Source organism: Rhinolophus sinicus, linkage group LG09, assembly GCF_036562045.2.
Source record: "Rhinolophus sinicus isolate RSC01 linkage group LG09, ASM3656204v1, whole genome shotgun sequence".
NCBI classification, from domain to species: domain Eukaryota; kingdom Metazoa; phylum Chordata; class Mammalia; order Chiroptera; family Rhinolophidae; genus Rhinolophus; species Rhinolophus sinicus.
Window position 1 is genome coordinate 66,538,776 of NC_133758.1, and position 23,931 is coordinate 66,562,706.

General features: G+C 42.7%; 1 protein-coding gene across 1 annotated transcript in view; it reads left to right on the top strand.

The window, feature by feature from the left end:
• Positions 1–1,051: 1,051 nt before the first annotated feature.
• The window catches only part of LAMB1 (laminin subunit beta 1), a 67,524-nt gene continuing 44,644 nt past the window's right edge, over positions 1,052–23,931 (top strand). The window contains exons 1-12 of the mRNA XM_019745333.2: positions 1,052–1,201; positions 1,341–1,454; positions 2,505–2,680; positions 5,262–5,397; positions 8,458–8,531; positions 13,905–14,093; positions 14,184–14,247; positions 18,144–18,346; positions 20,295–20,415; positions 22,020–22,208; positions 22,472–22,651; positions 22,788–22,900. Of these exons, the coding sequence (XP_019600892.2) occupies positions 1,391–1,454; positions 2,505–2,680; positions 5,262–5,397; positions 8,458–8,531; positions 13,905–14,093; positions 14,184–14,247; positions 18,144–18,346; positions 20,295–20,415; positions 22,020–22,208; positions 22,472–22,651; positions 22,788–22,900 (1,509 nt within the window). The 5' untranslated portion in view covers positions 1,052–1,201; positions 1,341–1,390. The remainder of the gene's footprint in view (positions 1,202–1,340; positions 1,455–2,504; positions 2,681–5,261; positions 5,398–8,457; positions 8,532–13,904; positions 14,094–14,183; positions 14,248–18,143; positions 18,347–20,294; positions 20,416–22,019; positions 22,209–22,471; positions 22,652–22,787; positions 22,901–23,931) is intronic.

Consider the following 23,931-nt stretch of genomic DNA (forward strand, 5'->3'; position numbering starts at 1 on the left):
TTTGAAAACAAGCACAATCTCCTGACTGGACTAACAACTAACTACACTCCCCTCATTCCAGGCACTTTTGCTCAGAGCAGGACTCAAGAAAGCTCAAGACTTGACCCTACCCATAGCTAAGGCAGCAGAATTAGGCGAATTCACAGAATGGATGACAGTCCTGCCACCGGCCTCTCTTCCCGCTCCAACCCCCAGAGGCGGGCGAGCTTATATTTACCCTTATTTAACCAGGCAGGTCACACACTCCTGTTTGAGACCCCATTAGAGACCGCCTCCCCGACCTCAGCATTTGTGTATGTACTATGGCGTTTCTGTCTAGAATTGCCGAGGTGGTGCTATGTGGAGATTGTGGGCAAGTGCGTCTCATGAGAGACCTCCAGCTTCGTGGCTGAGTCAACTCTGTCAAGGAGAGATGGGAAAAGGCGTCACGTAACAAAAGTGTCATTCGAGAAATTATCTGAATTAGAACCATCGTCTAGAATTAGGTAAGACGTAGATTTTTAAAAACAGAATCAGATGGTAATGCATTGCCGTGGCCACCTGGGCAGGTCCTGGATAAATGTGTGCGCCAAGGAAGCATAATGAAGAGCAGTTAAGTTCCTTCCTTCTTATGAAGGCGTGTTTAAGAGGAGCGCCGAGGCCAAGCTCAGCTGTACCGGAGGGTTCGATTCTTTCTCAGGAACAAGCCTGACAGGTAGACCCTCTTTCTAAAGGGTTAACCCTTCTTGCCGGAGTACAAAGTGCAAAAGTTTGTAGCCTTGGGCACCTTTTCGTGACTCATTCCTTACAAATGTAAACTGCACAAGTGCGCGGGAGGTCCCGACCAGTACCCCCACGCCAGGCGTTCTGAACGCCCTCCTCCGCGACCAGCCCAAACGCAAGCCTCCCCGCCACCCACCCACCACCGCTCGGGAAGCGCAACGGGTGGCAGTTCCGCAGCTCCTCGCTGGGAACTGAAAGAGCCAAAACCCCGCAGCGATTGCAGATGCGGCCTTAAAACAAAAGCGCCCCCGGAGGGTGGGACCAGGACCTCACCCCCTCCTGGCCAACTTGTGGCCTCCCGCCGCCCGCCCCTTTGGCCCCGGTTCTCCGAATGCGCATGAGCAGAGGCGCCTCCCTTGGATCCTCCCAAGGCTAAACTTTCTAATTCCCTTCTTTGGCTCGGGGTTGCCGGCCGCCGGGAGAGCGCTCGCACCGCCGGGTGAGCTGAACAAAGTGGCTGCGCGATTTTCCCCCCTCCCCACCGTCCCATCCCCCGCTTCCGTGGGAGCGGCAGGAAATGGAAGGGCCCCTCTCCTCTCTCTGAACATTTACCTCTCCCCCCCACCCCACCTCTCCAGAAAGAAACACGGGAAAACAGGGCAGGCGGCTCGGTGATCACTCCTCTGCGATGTCCTCTCGGCTGCAGGGACTGGACATGCTGCTGTTCCAGGTGTTCGCTCTCAGTGTCTTAGGTAATTCCGAGGAAACGGTGGGGGAAGGGGTGGACTTGGATGTGGGAGAAGAAAACCCCAAAGCCGATTGACCCTGCTTCGAGGGCACCTGGGGGATCGGGAGAGGGATGGGGTGGAAATTACGCCCTGGGATTAAACGCCCGCGCCTTCGGTAGCGGCTGAAGACGGCGCGCGAGGATCGTCCCGGACCCGCATCCCGGGGGCTCTGTGGCCAGAGCTCCGGATCCCGCAGGCTCCCGCGGCCACGACGCGGGTCTTTACACCTTCGGCCGGTTCAGGCTGGGGCTCTCCACTGCGCGGGACAGGCTCCCTGAGTTGGAGGGACTCGCCATGGAGCTCTTGCCCCAGGAAAGTGCCTGAGCTGAGCGCAGGCTTCGTCCTGGGAACAGATTGGGGCCATGTGGCTTTAATTAACCAGCTCTGTTTGCCCCCGGATGGCGCCAGAAACAGCTGGACCCAGAGCTTCCCTGGAATGGCGAAGCGTTGAAACCTCTCCAAAGTCTCAGGGATTGTCCTCTCGCCTCTTGCTTGGGAAAGCGGTGTCCGGGGCGCGCCCCGCCACTTTGTCCCGCACGCCCCCGCGATCTTTGCGCGCGCACGCGCGCACACACTCACGTGCCCCCACGTTCACGAATTTACGCGCTCACAAACACTGGCACTCACACCGAGGATGCACGGGCTGCCACGTGCACACGGGTTCACACGCGCGCGCCGTTGTGCGGCGTTTGGCCACTCGCGTCCCTGTACCAAGGTCTGGTCACGTCGGAGTGGTGGGTCGGCACATCCATCTTTTGTGGCCGGAGGTGCTCCCCAGGGGCAGATAAGGGTGGGCGCGATGCCCTTGGCTGCTGGACAAACCTGAGGTGTCTGTTTCTTTCCGAATCCTCTCCACGTCTTTGCCTTCCCGGCCTTTCCCTCGCTCCTCTCTCCATTGTGTCTTTTATGTGCGTTCTGCTGTCTTCCGACTCTACTCTGTCCCCGCCCCTACCTGTTCCTTTTGCTCGGGCTCGCTCTATCTCCCTTCCCCAACCCACCCTGCCCCTTCCGCAGCCCTGTTTCGAGCCCGAGTGCGTGCTCAAGAACCAGAGTTCAGCTACGGCTGCGCGGAGGGCAGCTGCTACCCAGCCACTGGCGACCTTCTCATCGGCCGAGCACAGAAGCTTTCGGTGACCTCGACGTGCGGGCTGCACACACCCGAGCCTTATTGCATCGTTAGCCACCTCCAGGTGAGGGAGGAGAGCCCAGCTGGACGCTCTGCTCTGCGCGTGCCTCCACCAGTCCAGATCTACCGTCAGAGGCAGGCCCAGGGGACTATGTATCCTGCCAGCTATCCAGATAGGAAGCGCACAGCCAGCCAGGGAGGCCCGGGATTAGGCTGGTAGCTCACCCATTTGCCCCATCTCAGTTTGCACAGTTGCATCCGCCAACCGTTTCCTGCCGGTCGGCACAGGCAGTATGGAATGGCAGGGCTCCAGACAAATCAGGCCCCTGCACCGTGCCCTGACCCAGGAGCTCCGAAAGTCCTATGTGTGTGTGGTTTTACTCTTTCCCTTTTGGAAATGTGTATAACAGATGGTTTATCCTTTCTTTTTTTTTTTTTTTTTTTTTTTTTCAACACTGAGTAGTAATCTGGGGTTTTTTTCCAAATCTTTCACTTGGGTGAAGGATGTATTCCAGCACTGACAGACACCTTTAAGGTCACTCTAATCACTGAACCCGTTTTTCTCTCCTTTGATGCTGTTCTCCCATCTATCTCTGTTAGATATTAACATCCGGTGCTTTCTTTTTCAAAATGCTCTCGTTGTCACGGTACCCTTATAGATGAAGACCAAAATAAAATTTCAGGGTATTTTCTGTGTCTGAAAGTAGAACCAGATTTTAGATTTCAGAAGTCACATTTTCACAAAATAAAAACTAATTTTAAAATAAAAACTAATTTTAAACAAAGTGTAAATTGTCCAGAATCAGAATCCCTTTCCTGGATTTTTCAAAAGGAGAGTGATATCTCTGGCCTCTAAGGAAAGCAGAAGGTGTCAATCCCACAGGTAGGGCAAGTTGTTCCAAGCCAATTGCTCTACCTTTGGTCATGTCACCCAACTGTAACCCCTGCCCTTCAGGGGTAGGACAGAGTGATGCGGGTTGCACAGCAGATTCCTTAAAATGGAGTCACTTTTACAAAGCAGAGAGCCCATTCTGGAGTCCTGATAAATTAAACTGAAGGAAGGTGATAAAGTAGATTCCACTCATTTGCTTCCAGGTTTGTGCAGAAATGTCTAGACGGCTTCCTCTTGATTAGAAATGAGGCTATAATTAAACTTTTTTTTTTTCTAAGTTCTGGTAATTGTTTTTTGGTATTAGTTTCCTTGACTACAAGTTAATGAAGGCAGTTGATGTTACCATTTCTAATATTAGCGTGTAAATTTTACCTAAAATACTACGCTAACGTTTACCTCAGAGGCCAGGACATCCTGTAAATGAATCATCAGATTCTGGAAGCAGCTTTGACCATTATGAGAACTGGTCTGTTTGTGTCAAAATCAAGTAGAGCTGGGCACTCTGGTTTACATGATTAACCATGAAATTGTGGCGTGCTCTCCACAGATATCAGAACCTAAAGAAAGGGACTGGGTACGCACTTTTCTCAGGCATTTAGTGGGTGTACAAAGTGAGTCTTGAAGCTTGCGTATTTTGTCCAGGGCCCCATTGTTTGCATCCCTGACTTTTGATCTCTATATTGTAATTAGTACATTTTGCCAGTCTCTAAATTCTTTTGGGAGGAAGGAGATAATGTATAGCTAAATAAACATATAAAAGTACAATCAGTTGCTGGTGTCCTCATAAGAATATCACCTTTGCTTAAATGTTTGTAAGACGTGTGTGGGTCTCTATAGATTTCAGTCTTAGCATCATTTTCAGATTTCAGAATAATCTGCATTTCGGAAAATTTAGGTAGAGAGAAGAACTCCATGTGGAAAAGCGAACTAAGTTATGCTATTTATGATTTACCATGATGCAGTGCAAAGAGGGTTTTTTGAACTCTCCTGACCCAACTCCCAGGGGGTCCTGTGTCCCCCATTTTAGGGAGAAGGAAGATGAGAAGAGAGAAGTTCAAAGCTACTCTAAACCCTAAAGTATACGTTAATTCCAGTTCAAGTCTGTTTTGACATTCTTTGAGTTGCTCCCAGTTTATAGTGATCCCAACACAGCAGGACAGCCTGACACCCCCTTCCTCAGATACTCGGAGCAATTTGCAATCTGCACACCATCACCCACCACCGCTGGTTCTCCACTGGGGCAAAGAAGAAGCTAAGAAATCTTGTTCTGTATTTCCCAAAGTTTCTTCAATACCTCTGCCTAATTCTTGGCTTCTGCCTTATGTAGGTTTTAGAAAATCAGGACAAATGACTTGTTTGTTCTTTTTTTTTCCTTTTATTTTCAGTTTGCTTTATGTCAGCAAAAATTCTCTAATACCTCTTTTGCATTTTACTTTAAGAGCAAGCTTTTCTAGCTATTAATTGAGATTAAGAGATTTCATTTTGATTAAGTTAATAACTGGTAGAAACAATGCCTTCTTGTACTTTTGACCTTGAATTTGCAAGAGAAGAGGACATTTTCAGGAGAATTCCATGCTCAGTATGTTAAAGTGAAAGATATGTGATATGTCATTTAAGTAATTTTGGCACATTCATTTTTCTCGAAACAGGTAGATTTGATTTTTTTATTGTAGGCTTGATTTTTGTTTTAGTGTGTGTGTGTATGTGTGTGAGTGATTCTTTCCTAGACTCATGAAATTAACTTTGCTTTCAGGAGGACAAAAAATGCTTCATATGCAATTCACAAGATCCTTATCATGAGACCCTCAATGCTGACAGTCATCTCATTGAAAATGTGGTTACTACGTTTGCTCCAAACCGCCTTAAGATTTGGTGGCAATCTGAAAATGGTATGTGGTTGGTGTGGGAACAAGTTGGTGAAGTGTGATTGGTCACTTGGGATGGGTTTATAGGCTCCTGGGTGTTTGTAATTACGATGGACCAAGGAATCCCCGTGGCTTTTGGAAGATTTATTGCCTGAAGCACTAACCTCTCTGGGTAAAATCTGGTTCTTCTTCCTGAAGCAGGCACTTTCCACAAGAAAGCAGTCTTTCTTGCTAGACCAAAGTATTCTGTAGTTCTCATTCTGAGGGGAGCTTTGGGGAGTGTGTGTATGTGCTGGGGAGGGCGTGGGAAGGCTCTGTACTATCTCAGGCTCTTATTCTTCCACAAAACATAGCATCTCTCATTTTGGTCAACCCCAAATGAAAGGGCAGAATCAGCCCCCACCACTAGCAACATCTTCCTTCTATCTAAAGAAAATTGAATAATAGTACTATGAGTAAACACTAGATGTGATTTTTCAAAGACTCTTTGATCATGGATATGACTCCAAGTCAATTTCCCCAATGAGTGTGTAAATTCATTCCTTTGTCCTTTCTTTGCCTTTTGGGTTTTGATTTAATAAATTCATCAAATCTGTTACTATTGCTGTGAAACTAAGCCAAAATTAATTTTCATTTGTTTCAAACTTGAATGCTGCACTTTGGGGAATAAAGATAGAGTTATTGTGTTTTGTTAATTAACAATGTGTCAATAGCTCTTTTTTAAAAAGTTATGAGAAAGGGCTCTGAGAAGTGAACCTAAGCCTGGCCATAGAAAGCATGGACACCACCAGATCTCTTTATTCTATGCCCTATACCTGAGAACCTTTTGGATGCTCACAGTCATTCATCATTCTGTAAAGAAGAACTCCCTTAATAGACTTCCTCATCATTGACTGTGAAATCCCACATGCTTTCTAGAAGACTGTTGGTTTCCAGGGAGGGTTAATTATTCATTGGTTGGCCTTGAGACTCCATTGGGGACCAGCTTGACTGAGATAGGCTGGTCCTCAGAAAGCATGTATCAGAGCCTTATTAATTCTTATAGGAGGATATCTTGGTTGATAGTTCAGTGTGAAAGAGAAGTTTCTGTAAACCTGCAGCAGAATCGCAGAGGACTTCTAAAATAGCATAGAGCTTATTACGAATAGACCAGGAGCATTTCCTGACTGCACATTCTTCTAGTGAAATGGAAAGACAGACGGAGGATGCCTCAATGTGACAGTCAAGACTGTTCCTCTTTTAGGTGATAGACATTAAAATAGCCCATCACGTGTTGTAGTTCTAGAAGAGGAGTTTTTCTTGGTTACATCAGGAGTTTATAAATTTCTACAACTTTGATTTTGTGTGGCAAGAGAGGCCAAATGCCAGAAGGAAGGATTTTCAATTAGAGGGGCTTGAGTTCGCTCACTCTCTGACATAAGATTAGATGAAATTAGACTGATGGAACTGAGTTTTTAGAAAGACCTATTGTTACTGTCCCCTGTCATGTCTCTGTTGTCTGATAGGTTACAATTAAGGACTCTCTTCGTCAATGTGATTTGATCTGTTTTCTGTGTGTTTTGTCCAAGTTGAGCTTTACGGGGCGGCATTAAATAATCAGTGCTCAGGCACAGACTCAGGCCTGGCATGTCTGGTTACTTTTAACTTACCCTGCGTGATGGTCTAGTCTGGAGTCTGGCAGAAATCAAATGCACCAGAGAAGAATGATCTTGTTTCTCTTCTCCATGGATTTTTCTTCCCACGTTAAAAAAACTGTAGTGCTTTATCAGGTTATAAATCTAAAGTGGAATGTGCTTTTAGGGCACACGCTGCAGAGTATGTTCTTATGTTACAGAAATGGTGCTAGTGTTGTTTGTACTTTACATTATTTCATTATCTCTTCATTTTAAGCAAATACTGCAGGGTTTTAAAAGCCTGGGAGGGGAGAGACATATAATTGCTTAGCTAACATTTCACTCGGAAAGAAATGTCCAAAGTAAGTTTTAATATGGTTCTTTTTATTAAAGTTAGTATGATTATAATATTTTTCTTTAACATTCCAACTAACTCATATCCGTTCCAGTGACCACTTCCCCCTCCCCGCAATTGACTTGGCAGTTTTCCAGAGTAGAGTTTATTTCAAAAGTCTACTTACTAATTTCCTGAAAATACACCAGCCGGTGACATAATTCACTCTGACACGTTTCTGTCTTCCTACATTTAAGACTTCTTTTGCTCTGAAAGATGGACCCCCAAAGCTCTCTGAAGTGCAGGAAAGGTGGAAAGGTCACCTTTACCAAACAGGCAGGCTCCAGGGCCCAAGAGATTTGGGCGGAGGTTTTTCCATCTCTGGAATTCCAGTGACCTTTTTAGTGTGTTAAAGCGGGTCCGATGGACCCTCAGGGGATAGTGCAAAGGCTCATTTGTTTGTTCAGGCTCCCCCACCAAAGCAAGGATGTTAGTATTTGTTCTGGGCCAGTTTATTTATTGGACTGATCCTTTGTCTCTTTTGCATTGTTTTTTAATTGTAGAAATGCATCCAAAGCCTTCCCCATCAGGGCTGGGATTTTCTAAATCTGAGTATAACCAACATGTGTGGTGGACTCTTATTTATTTTTCCTTGCTGCTGAATAGAAAGAAAAAGGAGTATTTGTGTTTCTCCTGGAGAAGGATTGTGTCCCTGTGCTTCAGACTGCAAGCTGAACCCCTGCTGTGCACAGGAAGTACCCCCTTTTTTTTTCCCCTTGGAGAGCCTCTTGGCTTAGAGGCTTGGGAAGATGTTTCACTGTTTCCTAAGTAAAGATGTCCTCCTTGACAGCAGCTAGGGGCGTCCTGCCAGATGTTTTCTTGTTCCAGGGAGCAGATTCAATATGTTGAGCTCCAGGCTTTGTGGAAGACCGAGGGATCCTTCCGGCACTATGTGCTTGACCACCTAAATCAGGACAGAGGTTTATTTCATGCTCTCCTCTGCAGCTTCAGCGTAAGATAGAAGGCAAAGACGATTCTACGAGGAGCATAAAGATAACTTGGGAAAATAGTCTTATCTGTCCAGAGATATTCCTGTTTACCTTACTGTTTCCTTTGTTATTTTTAAAAAATCTATAGGCGTGGAAAATGTAACCATCCAACTGGATCTAGAAGCAGAATTCCATTTTACTCATCTCATAATGACCTTCAAGGTAAGGAACCCATAACTTTCTCACAAATGACACGTGAGAACACCATGTGATCCCCTTTGAAAACGGATGTCTGTTGTGAGTTGATCTAAATGGAAACTTAAACATTATTGTTGCCGTAAATTGGGATAATTGAGCAGTTTTTTAAACACGGGCATGAATTACTATGCTTAACTAATACTCTGTCTTCATAGCAATAAGCAGAGAAAGCCACTATTCTAAGGTAATTCAACTGTAAACTTTTAATTAGGTATGTTTTTATTTCCCCATGCAGTGAGACTCTCTCCCAAACCACGATAAAACATCTGGGGAGTAAATCATTGATCCCTTGTGTTGATGATTTAATGCTGAGTTTGGTAACTTAAAATGAAGTGGATTATCTTGAGTTTCCAAGGGTTTGCAAAATTTGTGGGAACAGTTTTATAGTTCCTTAAGAAATGTGGATTTTCTCATCCTTTTCCTTTTAGAGATGTAAAATGACTCCAGGACTAGGGAATGTCTCTGTACAAAGTCCCTTTGTTTCTCTTTAAGCAGCTGCCTGGAAATGACAGACTTCACATGGCTTCGAGTACTTGTTGGTACACACAAAACCCATAATTTACTTATTGCTTCTCAGAGTAAAATCACTTGTGAATAGTTTTCATTTGGAGTTGAGAGCCTTATCTATACCCTCTCAGGTTAGGAGAAGGTGCCGGGCATAGATTTACTGTGTGGGCAGGTAGCCGTGAATGTCTCATTTGTGTTCTCTACCGAAGCCTGGGAGGCCAGGGGCATGGGTGGGCATAGAGGTCAGGATGTGACCGGGAGGGGTACTGAGCTGCTGGTTCCCAGACCCGAGCTCTTCATCCCCTTGCCCCCCACCCCCAACCCCCAGGAACATGCTGTTACTGGTTTACACTGTGACACCTGATACTGAGACGGGTAGGAGGGCTTCCATTAAACACACTTCTTGTCCCCTCATTGATCACACACTCAGCCTGGTGGTTAGTCTTCACGTTATATGACAACAAAATACACTTGGTCATCTTTATTAATGTTTACGGTCCTATCTTTTACTTTGGAAAGGGCATCTGTTTGCAGGAACACATAGTTCTGAGTTTCTTTTCTTTTCTTTTTTTTTTAATTTATTGGGGTGACAATTGTTAGTAAAATTACATAGATTTCAGGTGTGCAATTCTGTATTACATCATCTATAAATCCAATTGTGTGTTCACCACCCAGAGTTAGTTCTCCTTCCATCACCATATATTTGATCCCCCGTACCCTCATCTCCCACCCCCCACCCCCCTTACCCCCTGGTAACCACTAAACTATTATCTGTGTCTATGAGTTTTTGTTTCTCATTTGTTTGTCTTGTTCTTTTGTTGTTTTGGTTTATATACCACATATCAGTGAAATCATATGGTTCTCTGCTTTTTCTGTCTTAGGTATTTCGCTTAGGTTCTGAGTTTCTTTATCTCCAGAAGGCACATATTTTGTAGTTGAAACTTATTCAAGTAAATACAGTGGGCCAAAGATGGAGTTCTGCTCAGAAGTACAGAAGGTGGGGTGCGGGGGGGGGGGGGCACAATTGAACTGAGATGTGAAGATGGGTACAAGTTGTCAGACTTCAGTGTATGAGAGAGAGCTCACCCTTTGGGTTCTAGCTCATGTGTGAAAAGCAGCATCTGTGGGGTTGGACAGACTTGGGTGTGAGTCCCCTTTCTGCCCCTTACTGGCATGTGTGGCCAGAGCTTTGGCCTCCCCCATGGTGAAGTGGGAAGAATAATAACACACATAGGGTTGTGTGACATACCCTTCTGCTCAGGAAATAGGGACAATCTTGCTACCCTGGCTTATAGTGGGAACATGGTCAAGTGTACAAGCTGAGTAACTGGGAGGGTGGTGATACCACGAATAGTCGTGAGGATGGGAAGGAGGTGAGGCTGAAGAACATGTGTCATTCTTATCTGAGTTTGCCATGGAGATGGCTGATTGCTAAGTGGACTGGGTTTTCTTAGGCTAGCAAAATTCGTTTAGCATATACACAGTATGTTTTTGTACACAGCCTGGTGTTTCCACACTCATAGCTTTTTTATTTCGTATAAATTCAGAGGCAACTGTGCAGCAATGTGAGGCCTAAAAATGTTGGTGACAAAGCAGAGTGTGGAAAGGCTTTTGTTCTGTAGGTAAAATGTGTTGTTCTGGTTTCCAGCGGTTTCTTAATTCCGCAGGAAATTGGAAAACTCGTCAGTGGCCCTTTGGGACTCAGAAAATTCCAGAAGGGAGGGAGAAGGAAGCACAGCCAGGACTGCCTGTAAGGCTTTTCCTCTCTGCTGCCTTGTGATGTAGGCGTTAGGCTCGTCTCCCCAAGTGTCACCACCCAGGACCCTGCTCTCATAGGGAGTTTGCCCTGGTTCACTTAGTTACTGGAGTGTTTTCCCCTTACTTTAAAATTCTTAGCCTAATACTCTTGAGTCTGATAAACTGTCATTTTCTTATTTTCCTGAATAGGTAAAAAATAAAAAATAAAAATAAGAACTTAACAACTAATAAGTCAAAGAATCTGTCAAAATGTGATCTTCCCTTTTCTTGCCTTGTCTCCTTTTATCGGTGAAAAAGACCATCAAGATCATTAAAGGAGGTGAGAGGAGGTCTGGGAATAGTTTTGACCATTAGTCGTCCCCCAAAGTGCTGTCAAACACTGGCTTTAGCTCAGAAGTGTCTGTTCAGGTTGTGTTTGGTAGGTCGCCTTGACTTTCTTGATCTTCCTCCACTGTGCCCTGACTTCCACTTCCTGAAATGCACTTACTCCGGTCATCAGTGTTGAAGGATTTGCCCACTTTTAATGCTCGTTCTGCTTCGTTTCTTATTTCCCGTTGACCCCGTTCACACCCTCCTAAACCTCCGTCCTGCCTTGGTTTCTGGGATTGTTGTCTTTTTATTCCTTACTCTTTGGCATCCATTTTTCAGTCTTTTATTATGCCAACGGCCAGTGAGGTAGGAGGAGAGGTTTGGTCTTAATTCAGCTTGCATTTGAATCTAAGCTCTACCGATAATTGGCAAGTGAGCTGATGTCTCTGAACCTCGGTTTACTCATCAAACGTGAGGGTGTGTTATGGTCTGCCATGACAAAGGGCTGCCATAACAAAGGGCTGCCATAACAAAGGACCACAGGCAGCATGGCTTTGGCAACAGTCTGAGATCGAGGGTCCGCAGAGTTGGCTTCTTCTGTGGCCTCTTTCTTTCATTGACTTGTAGATGGCTGTCTTCTCCTTGTGTCTTCACATGGTCTTCCATATGTACATGTCTGTATCCTAATTTCTTCTTATAAGGACACCAGCCATAATGGATTAGGGCCCACTCTAATGACCTCATTTTACTTTAATTATTCTTTTAATGACCCTATCTTCAAATACAGTCACAGTCTGAGGTACTTGGGGTTGGGTTTTCAACATGAGAATCTGGGGAGGACACAATTCAGCCCATAACAAGGTTAAATGAAATAATATAATTAAGGTTCCTGGCACCACTCTCTTTCTTTGTCTAGCCCTTTGTTGCTGTGTTTTCTTGGAGCACCAATTTTGGATCTCTTTTATGTTGCCCTTTGAATTTTGGTGGAGAATTATATATTTGAAGGTTTCAAATATTGTATGTGTACAATACTCCCAAATCCATGTTTCAAGCTCCATTCTCGTAGCCATATGCCAGCCCACTGTTTCCAGTCGTCCAGTGGGCTCCTCCATGTCTCAGATGTTACTAGTCCAAAACCAACGCCCTCACATCTCTTCTGTGTCTTTGTTATTAGCAAACACAGTACCCCCAGCTACCCAAGCTCACGTGCCCATGTTTCACTCTCTTCACTGAAATCTACTTGATCACCAAGTGTAATTCAATATATTTTACTTTCACTAAATTTTCAGAGCATTCAGTTGCATCCCTTTATCTCTATCCAAACTGTAATACTTGAGTTAAGACCTTCATCTTTTTCTATTACTTGGTTTCCTTGTCTCTTGTTTTGTCCATGTCCAGGAACTCTGCCACAGTTATTTTTCTAAAGTGCAATCTGATCATTTCACTCTGTCCATTTAAATCTTCCAGTGTTTCCCTTTCATTGCATAAAGATAAAGTAAACCTGTTAGCATGACAAACAAATTCCTTGCTACCCTGCCCCAACCAACATCTTCTGTCACCTGCAGCCATCTACACCCCTCGCCTAGAAAACACCTACTTACCCTTTTAAGGTCCAGTTTGATGCCATCTTCTCTCTGAAGCATTCCCTAGCTTTGTGTGTGGTAAAATATACATAACACAAAATTTGCCTTTTTAACTATTTTTAAGTGTACAGTTCGGTGGCATTAGGTATATTCAGAACATGATGCAACCATCACCACCATCTACTTCCAGAACTTTTTCATCACCCCAAATAGAAACTCTGTACCCATTAAGCAGTAACTCCTCATTGAGCCCTCCCTGCAGCCCCTGAAAACCTCTGATCTACTACCCATCTCTATGTACTTGCCTGTTCAAGACATTGCCTATTCATATGTGTAGGGTCATACAGTATTTGTCTTTTTATGCCAGGCTATTTCACTTACTATAATGTTTTCAAAGCTCATCTATGTTGTAGGAAATATCAAAATTCCATTCCTTTTTATGGCCAAATGACATTCCCTTACATGTATACAAGCCTTTTATTTATCCATTCATCTGTTGATGGACATTTGATTTGTTTCCACTTTTTGACTATTGTGAATAGTGCTGCTGTGAATGTCCATGGACAGCTGTCTATCTGGTCCCTGTTTTCACTTCTTTTAGCTATCTAGCTAGAAATGGAATCGCAGGATACCCCAGATTCTCCAGTTAGTAATTCCCTCCTCTGTTTCCCCAGGCGCACACATGTGGTTCTATTTTGGTGTGTGACGTATCGTGTTATAAATGGCTTATACCCATATCAGTTTCTCACTGGGCTATCTACAGCATACAGACCACTGTCTGATAGTGCAAGCAGTCATTACACATCTACTGAAGGATCAAATGAACGAATGAAAGAATAAGCACTCAAGCTAACCAATCATATTATGGGACTTGTGACTAAATATACCAAAACTTGTCTGCTATTAAGGCCTGTTTATAATCAACTTCTAAAGAGAAACAGCTTACTGATCTGTGGTAGGATGGGAGAAAGTACAAATTTAGAGGCTAGACACTTTTCCTTACAGGCGGGGGCTCCGTGGAACAGCTTGAAGTATTTGAAATCCAGCCATAGCCTGAAATACCAACCACATGCAGTCAGGGTTGTGGCACACAGTTGAGTGGTATTTTCATCTGAGATTAAAAAATTAAAAAGATAACCAATAAAAAATATCAAACGAACCTTTTCCACCCTGCCTCTAGACATTCCGTCCAGCCGCTATGCTGATAGAACGATCGTCTGACTTTGGGAAAACCTGGGGTGTGTACAGATACTTTGCCTATGACTGTGAGAGCTCATTTCCAGGCATTTCAACTGGCCCCATGAAAAAAGTCGATGACATCATTTGTGATTCCCGATATTCTGACATTGAACCCTCAACGGAAGGAGAGGTTTGTTTGCTTTTTGGGGATTACATTCTACTTGCAAATCTAGTTTTGGATCATTGCAAAAATACCAATTACTCTTATATCTGTTTTTAGGTGATATTTCGTGCTTTAGATCCTGCTTTCAAAATAGAAGATCCTTATAGTCCAAGGATACAGAGTAAGCTTGTTTTCAAATAAAAGTTTGATGGAAAACAGCAGTCATGGAAGAACTCTTACCCATAGCACTCCTACCCAGAATCTAAATATTCAGTGCTAAATCCACACTCTTCTTTTCTTTCTTTCTCTGCAATACCCTAACAGAGGTGCTTGAAATTGGCAGTAATCCAAGTCCTGATGGGGAACACATTTTGATAAGTAAAGAATTTATGTCATAGGTACTCAAACAGTTATGCTGGTCATAATACCTTATTTATTTTATTGCTCAGTATAATATATATGTGTATATATATTATAGATTAAGCTGTTGTAACAAAGTGTCCCAAAAAATACAGTGGCTCAAATAAATGGACGTTTATTTCTCTTACAAAATCACCCAGAGGGATTTTCAGAGAAGAGTAGCTCAGTTGTCAGAAGCAGGCTTACCAGATAAAATGCAGACTGACACACAGTTAAATTTGAATTGCAGATAAACAATGAATTTTTTAATATAACTGTGTCCCATGTAATATTTGTGACTAGTACAAGTATATCCCATGCAATATTTGTAGTTAGTATAACTATGTCCCATGTGATATTTGGGACAGACTAACACTGAAAAATGATTGTTGATCTGAAATGCAAATTTAACTGAGCATCTCATATTTGTATTGCTACATCTGGCAACCATAGTCATTAGGTCACCCAGGTTCCCAGGTTCCTTCTGTCTTATAGTCTTCGTCCAGATGTTTGAGCTGGACCAACACCATGTCCTTGTCCCAACCTGTGAGAGGGAAGGAAGTAAAGAGCAAGTGACACAGAAGCTGTTATCACTTCTGTTCACATCCCATTGGCCAAAATTAGTCACATGGCTATTCTGCCATGTGATACTGGGATACTGGGAAACATCTCTAGCTAGGTGGCCGTGTGCTCTCTCAAACTTTTTGTCTAGGGCTCTTTTTGTCAAAGGAAGAAGAGAAGAAAGTACCGTGTTTCCCTGAAAATAAGACCGGGTCTTATATTAATTTTTGCTCCAAAAGACTCATGAGGGCTTATGTTCAGGGGATGTCCTCCTGAAAAATCATGCTAGGGCTTATTTTCCAGTTAGGTCTTATTTTTGGGGAAACACGGTACTGAGGGGAAATCAGAAGTCTCAGCCATGTTCAATATGCTCAATACAGTGAAGGTTGTATTTCCATTTTACAGATGAGTAAACTGAGTCTCAGAGAGTTAGAAATCATTTATAAGGTGACATGGCTATTTAATGTCAGTCAGATCCTAAACTTATATGTTACGATTCTCAGTTCAGAGCTCTTTGCAGTATTCATCGACTATTCTTATGTTTTTTCAGAATTACATTTTGATCGTGGGAGGCAGAGTGTGCACTAATTAAAAGAATGGGGTTTGGAATCAGAAGATTTGGGTTTGACTCCCGGTTCCAGCATATTATAGCTGTGTGACCTGGGGCAAGTCGTTTACTTGAAACATTTTTTTAAGCCTCTGTTTTTTTTCCATTTGTTTGTAAGTGTAGAGAACACTATTGGTGTTAGGGTTGTTATGGAGGGAAAATGAGATAAGGTATATAAAACACCTACCACAGTGCCTGACGTGTAGAAACTTCCGTAAATTCAAGCTACATTGCGGCTGTTGGTGACGTTGCCGTCAGCTGTGGCTTAGATCTTTGTAGACCTGGTCCTGTAGTCAGAGCGAAAGGGTGAGGGCCTCCCGCTCTTGCTTTCAGGGTGCAGGCAGGTGAACAGAGGCAAGCCTGGCTGCTCCTCAGCTTTCCCTGCTGAGTATGGCCCTGTTTTTGACCAACGCCCCGCGGAACTTCCCAGTCTGAAGTGTGGAAGAATAGAATGGAAGAAGTCCAGGAACTCTTGCCAGAGGAGTGCCGTTTCCCCACTTAACTTAATCTCACATGTGGCCCAGACTGTCTCTTCTCTATGATTTACTCATTCATTCTGTTGTAAAACAAATATTTAATGGCACGTCCAGCCCTGTGCTATTGCTGAGTGAGCTCAGTGAGGCCCACCCTCCCTGCTGTCAACATCCATTTGTGAGAAATGTCCATTTGAGCCCCCTCAATAAACTGCCCCTGGGTCCCTAAAAGGACTCACAGTCTGCTCTTTTCTTAGGTGAAATTTGTGGGACTTGGGGACTGTGTTGACATTATAATTCTCTTGTCTTCTATTGTTACCTGGCATCAGAAAACCCATTTCTCTATTAAAGAAGCATCCACTTTAGCTGTTTATGCTTTTGATTTATTAGGTTGGTGCAAAAGTAATTGTGGTTAAAAAGGTTAAAAATAATTGCAAAAACTGCGATTACTTTTGCACCAACCTAATACTTTGTTTCCAAGGGAACAGTATACCTTTGGTTGCCCCTATTGTTGAGGCCTCTGAAACTCACTTCAGAAGTGATTTTGCCTCTTAGAATTAGAATAGCAGTCAATGCAAGGCGTAGTTGTTGGTGAATATGGCAGGAGAGAGTGGAGAGGAGTGTATTTGCTCTTCTGAGAGCTTCCACAAAGATCAGTTCGAGGGTTTCTAAATACTCCAGCTGCTCTTCAAGTTTGTTGTTTGGCCTCTCGTCAATAGGCGCTTGTGCTTTCTGTGCAGGAGCATTTGTGAAGGAGGAAATGCTGGCATCCATCAATTCCATTCAGCTCAGGAGGCCACTGAGGTTTCTCTGTTTAGTTTTTGATGTTACAAAGAGCCCAAGTTTAATGCATGGACTCATGGACTTTCTCTTTCAACCCACAGCTCTTTCTATGGTCTTCATTGTAAGCTATGCATAGATTATAAGTATTTAAAATTATATTTGGACTTTGAAAGGATCTGATGCGCTGGGCCAATTCGCTGTTGTCCTGTGTTGGAAATGATAAGACCGCATCAGCAGAAATGAAAGTAAAGCTTAGGCTACAGAGCTAAGTGGGAGGATAGGTGGACCTATCAATCTTTTGGGGTCACTTCAGCAAGGGCAACTTAGTAATGAATGAAAACACTGGTGGAGAAGGTTGAATGGCTCTTGGTTTGTAAAGGTACTGTAGAATGTAATTGCCAGCCCAGCTTCTATAATCAGCATAGGTCTATAAGCCCAGGAAAAAGAAGATAAAATAAGAGAAATTGATGCACAGGTAACATATTTAGGAAAAAATTATTTGCCCAAGCACCCTAATACTAAGCTCCTTGATCCTTATGCCACTATCTAACATTGGTAATTATATTGGTAAATTTATATTGTAAAACTAGAACAGAAAAAGTTATATATTGTCATGTTGCTTAAAAACTTGGTTGAGATATTCTGTTCCTGGATTGTGATTATCCTATAGTGTTAAACCTATTTTAGTAACTTGGACTTCATCTAAATGGTGGGAAATTTCAGATAATATTTTCCTCTCCAGAAATAAATACAAAATATGTTTCTCTCTAACTATCTTATAGTAATGAAACTTGGGGTGATTTAATAAACCCTTTCTCACTTCCATGGAATTTTCAGGTTTTGAAACTAATTGCTGTGGGAACCAGATGGTATAGCAATAGTTTTGATTATTAGTCCCAGTGGGTTCTGGCAATCATGTGATCACATTCTTAAATTTTTCTGCTTTCACACTTCTTCCTGAAACATCAATCTGCAAACACATCTATCATGGAATAAACATTCTCATTAAACTAATGAAAAGGTAGTAACCTTCCTTCCAGAGACTGTCACATTATGTTAAACTTTACTATTATGATCATGTAGATCGTACACGGGGGGTAGGCTTCACTTAAGCCCTTATGTAAGCTTACAAATTATGTAAGCTTCACATTATTATTTGTCACACCTTTGTATAAAGAGAAAAAATGTCGTGTAATTGCAAAAGAAGTCTTACTTGTTTGAGCAGACTTTTCATTTTCTTGGTGCCTTCCATAGATCTCTTAAAAATAACCAACTTGAGAATCAAGTTTGTGAAACTACATACTTTGGGAGATAACCTCTTGGATTCCAGAATGGAAATCAGAGAAAAGTACTACTATGCAGTTTATGATATGGTGGTTCGAGGAAATTGCTTCTGCTATGGCCACGCCAGTGAATGTGCCCCTGTGGATGGAGTCAGTGAAGAAGTAGAAGGAATGGTAAGCAAGCACTCCGTGAGGCGTTCGCCTGTATACAGGCGACTGAAAAGCCAAAGCCTTTCATGTTTTCTAGGGGTTTCTTTCTCCAGACTTTCATTTCGCCCATGTGACCATTGTAGTGGTTGGTTATTGATTTTCTCTTTGCTGACTTTCTTGGACTATAAGAATATAAGGACTGCTCATTTCATAGACACAATGAATTTTTGGAAATTGTTGCTGCGGGCTGCTGCTGCAGTAGATATTTTAATCAACAAGGATTTAAAAGCTTTCAAAATAATATTACATCTTTCTTTATTTTAGGGAAGATTGAAAACCACAAACATTCCAGTCTTTATGCTAGTAGGCATAAATTAATCCCAGCCCAAAGAAACTGGAAGTTTGAACCTAGAACCACAGGATGTCATATAGGAATCAAATGGACTTTGTTTCTTTATATCTTCTAATTTCATTCTTTTCCCACTTTTATGCTGTGCTTTCAAATTATGTACTTTTTAAAATTTGGAATTTGCAAAATGGATAAAGTTAGGTTATTTTTCCAGTTTCTAAGTAAACTAGTTATTCTTATAGACCCATAGGATTTTAAAGCCAGGCAGGAGTTATTAAACCAAGTGTCCTTATTAGAAGAAGCCAGGGATTAAGTAATTTGCCACAGAGCCTGAGTATTATAAGTAAACGGCAGGTGGAAATTCAGCTCCGGCTCTCCTGTTTCTGCCCCAGGGTTCCTTCCACTGGGCTGTGGGTCTCCCTTCCTAGTGAAGGGTGTGCCTGGCTGCCCTGCCGTTTGCCTTTTCACAGTTTGTTAGTCGTCATCTAAGAAGGTACAGGACTGAGTACATGCGACTGGCTGAAACTTCTGCTTTCCCTTTACTCCAGTTAAAAATTTATTGCATAAATAAAGTTGAATTTCTGATAAAGCCTACAGGGTAGATGTTTCCTAATCTTGTTGCTACATCGTTCAGAGAACGCTATGAAGACTATGTTTACTTCTCAGTGTAATACATGTGGTGAGGAGCTAATGTCATACAGCCATGTCACTATCACACATCTCACAGTACATTGGACTGTTTATTCAGACACTGTAGAGTCCTGTGGTATGTGCGTTGAAACTGTTTTTCAGTCTATGTGCAACCACCTTGTAATGACAGGAGTTTAGTCTCCTGCTAACTGCATTCCTGTCAAACTAAGTCTAGGGTGGGACCTGTCTGTCCTGTTCCCGAATTCCACTGTATAGAAACTAATGTTAAGGTGAGGTGTCTGTGTACGTGCATATTTGGTAGACTGAAGGAATTTACTATTTATGTGCCTCAGGCTTCAGCGTGCCTTGGAGTGGCACAATGCAAAGTAGTGTATCATGGGCCCTCATAAAGCAAAATAATTTGTATCTCTTTCTGAGATTCTACATTTTCTTTCTTAAAGGAAAAAAGTAAATGTAAAAGGAGAAATATAAATGTAAAATAATTGGTTGAAAAAAATTTTAAGTGTGTGCCTGAAGTCAAAAACAAAACAAGCCAACACAAACCTTTCTTTTATATGGCACAGTGGTAGAACTTATAGTAACGTGGTGTGTATACATTTAGTTCTGCATTATAACTTTTGTTGATGTCTATCATAATAATATGTTTTTTAACTCTTAAAAAACTTTTTTTTAAAATTCTTACATTACTAATTTTGTTTATCTGGGTTCTTTTCATTGATACTTCAATAAAGTGTTTATTAAGTATCCATTATATAATAGGAACTGTTCCTAGAGATGGGCATTACAGTATTCAACACGACAGAATTCACAGGGCGGGGGGGAAGGAGGGACAAGATAGAAACAAAGAAACCCTCAGTGTGTGTGCTAGAGATGAGGATTAGTCTGAAAACGGGTTTATATTTCTCACTGAACGTGGAGAAAACCTGACCCTTAGTGTATCTCTTACTTCTCCCTGTTTTTATAACTTGCAAGGTTCATGGACACTGCATGTGCAGGCACAATACCAAGGGCTTGAACTGTGAGCTGTGCATGGATTTCTACCATGATTTACCATGGAGACCTGCTGAAGGTCGGAACAGCAACGCCTGTAAAAGTAAGTCTTGGTCAAAGGGACATTTCGAATCAATTCAGACTCCAGTATCCATTTTTTGATTAGAGGTAAAATAATAGTACCCTATTTTGCAAAAGTTACTACCCTTTACCCAGCTTCACCCTGATAATCCTAGGAAACCAATATCCACTCAATTAAATTAATAAACTAGTATTTACTGAGCAGCACCTATGTGTTTAGCAGATTCAGTAGAAGATGGAGATGTTTTCCCTACTACTGTACCTGCTTTTAAAGCAAGATGAGCATGATAGAAAAATGAAAGAAAAATATGGCATGATAGATCATCTGGAGTGTTTGGCCTTGTTTCTTTGCCAGCCCAGCTGCAGCCTCTGGCTTCCTTCCTTCCAGCCATCCACCCATCCATCCACCTATCCCTCCCTCCCTCCCTCCCTTCCTCCCTCCCTCCACCCAGCCAGCCAGCCAGCCAGCCAGCCAGCCAGCCATCCACCCACCCAGCCATCCATCCAGCCATCCCAGTGGTATTCTCTGGGCAGAGGTGTTGTTTAAAACCACCCCCTACACACAGTGATTCTGATATACTATCCCCCCCTTGAGTGGTCCCCCACGGAGAAGGGCTGTTGTAGAAGAAATTATTGAGAACGCAGTGAGGGCTGGAGTGGTCACGGTTTTGTTAGTAAGTACCACCCAGCTGGCCCTTGGTGAATAGTTAAGATTGTTTAGGTAAAGAGAAGGAAAAGTTAAGAGGAAGGTGTAAGGTACTTCGGGTAAGGAGAACATTTAGCACAAGGCCCCAAGGACCTTCTTGTGACCACAGCAGTCTATGCTGGGAAACGATTCTGAGGTTTAATTCAACCAGTGTATCAGGGGCAGTACTCTGCTAGACGCTGAGCCCACATCAGCGGGTAGACCCAGCCCCTGTCTACAGGACGTCGTGTTACAGCGAGGAGCCCGATAAGGCTCCAGTGCAGAGCCCCGTGAGGGCCAAGCTGAGTTGAGTTTCGTTGTGAGAAGATAAGAGGAATCATGTGGCTTGTTGGCCATGAGAGTGAGATGATTAAAGCTAGGCTGGACCAAAATGACTGCCAAATAGGCTAGAGGAGGAACGACTGCACTCAAGCAGGCTAGATGGTTGTTAAGCAAACCTTACTTCTCACTAAAGAGCCTGGTTTGGTGTGGTGATGGGAATGGGGGGAAGGGCGGCAGGCCTTCATACCATGTTCCTCCAAGCTGGCCTCCCAAACAGACTTTTCAGGAGCGTACTGCCTAGGAAATCCTCTAGAGGTATATTCCCGTCCCACCCTGAGGGGACCCAAAGGGTTCTCCATGCAGTTACAGCTTCCCTGTCAATAACCTTCCAAGGGGACTTTCCCTAAAGGTTTTCAAGTTGTTGTAGCCCATTGTCTTCCAAAGAGGGTAGATCATTGTGTTTATTTCGTGAAGTACACACTTTGAAGGTTTCCAGGATTGAAACTGATATCATAAGTAGATGTGTCCTTTTTCATCACAAGTGCCTTCTTGTTAATTGCTGTTTTGCCTGAACTGAATGAGCTTTCTTCCTAGCAACCCCATCCTCCATTGATAAATAGATTTAAAAGGCTTTTCTTGACATCGGTCTTGTCACGCAGAGTGTAACTGCAACGAACATTCCAGCTCATGCCACTTTGACATGGCGGTCTACTTGGCCACTGGAAACGTCAGTGGAGGAGTGTGTGATGAGTGTCAGCACAACACAATGGGACACAGCTGCGAACAGTGCAAGCCGTTTTACTACCAGCACCCCGAGAGAGACGTCCGAGATCCCAATTTCTGTGAACGTACGTGGGAAAGGCCATGAGATGGGACCTATTTCGGGCCACCTTTCTATTTGAATAGTCTGGTAGTCACCATCCTGCTCTTGGAACTCCATCTTGGCATCAGACCCAGCGTTGTTTTATCTGCTATATAGGATGCTGGGGGTGGAGTTTACTTGGTAGTCCAGCCTTCTTTCGTCTATTTTTGTGACATTTGGAGGATGAAGGGAATATATGTATTTATACAAACACCGATTGTGTCACCTGGCACTTTTCGTTCTTCTTAGAATGTACCTGTGACCCAGCTGGTTCTCAGAATGACGGAGTCTGTGACAGTTACACTGATTTTTCTGCTGGCCTCATTGCTGGTCAGTGTCGGTGTAAATTATACGTGGAAGGAGAACATTGTGATATTTGCAAAGAAGGCTTCTATGGTTTAAATGCTGAAGATCCATTTGGTTGTAAATGTAAGTATATTTGTTAAAAAGTTTGGGAGTTCTCATATGTGCATAATTCCTGTTTTACTTTGCAATTCTAAATCCAGCCTACTTCTTCAGATTCCCTTGGTTTATGTTTCTTTCCTTCATTTTATTTTCAACAAAGCTTGTGCCTGCAATCCTCTGGGAACTATTCCTGGCGGGAATCCTTGTGACTCTGAGAGTGGTTACTGCTACTGTAAGCGTCTGGTGACTGGACAGCATTGTGACCAGTGCCTGGTAGGTAAATCCTCATTACACGGGGTGTGTAGTTAGTGAACATGACATGTTTTAATATAGAATGCTTTTCGCTATTCTAGATTCTACCATCATCCTTATATGTAAATGTTAGAAGACATGAGTGGACACTTCACAAAAGAGGGATTGCTAATGAATAAGTTTGACAAGATATTCACTATCACTGTTAGAACTGTAAAAGAAAACCACAGCGAAATATCATTTTCACAAAGTTAATAAAAGTTTTTAAAAATAGGAATGCTGACTCTTTGTGAGGACAAAATAAGGGCCTGGTACTCATGCTGCTGATGCAAATGCAATTTGGTTAGTACTTTTTGAAAAGCATTTTGGAGATAATGTATCAGTAACCTGTGGAAAAACACATACTCTTTGACCCAGTAATCACACTTGTGGGAATCTATCCTGATGAAATAGTAAGAAAATTGGACAAAGATATATTCACCAAAAGGCTTATTGCATCTTTTTTTTTAAATTTACTTTTCAATTACAGGTGACATACAATATTATATTAATATTAGTCTCAGGTGTACAACATAGTGATTAGACATTTATATACCTTATGAGGTGATCATCCAATAATTCATTGCATCTTTTATTACATAGCAAAAAACTTAGAAGCAACAGTGGGGAAAATAGTTAAGTCAATTTTGAGACTTCTGTACAGTGTGATATTTGGTTGCCACTGAAAATGACTAACGCGGAGAAATGCTTGTGCTGGTATTTAAAAAAAAACCCTCAGAATATGAGTAGTATCTTGATTATGTAGGAAAAACAAAATCTGGAAGGAAATACACCAAGAAGTTCACTGTAGTGAGTACAGGTAGAATAATTACGAGAGAAATTTTTAAAAATTATTCTGTATCTTTTATAACATTTTTGTGATTGCTTTTGTAATATGGGAGAGGAAATCTCCTGAACCCAAACTATGCTTATGATGACTAAATATGCATATTTGCATATATCCTGATTGATTCTTACATTTCTGGAAGTCTGATTTAAATTGGTGTACCTGG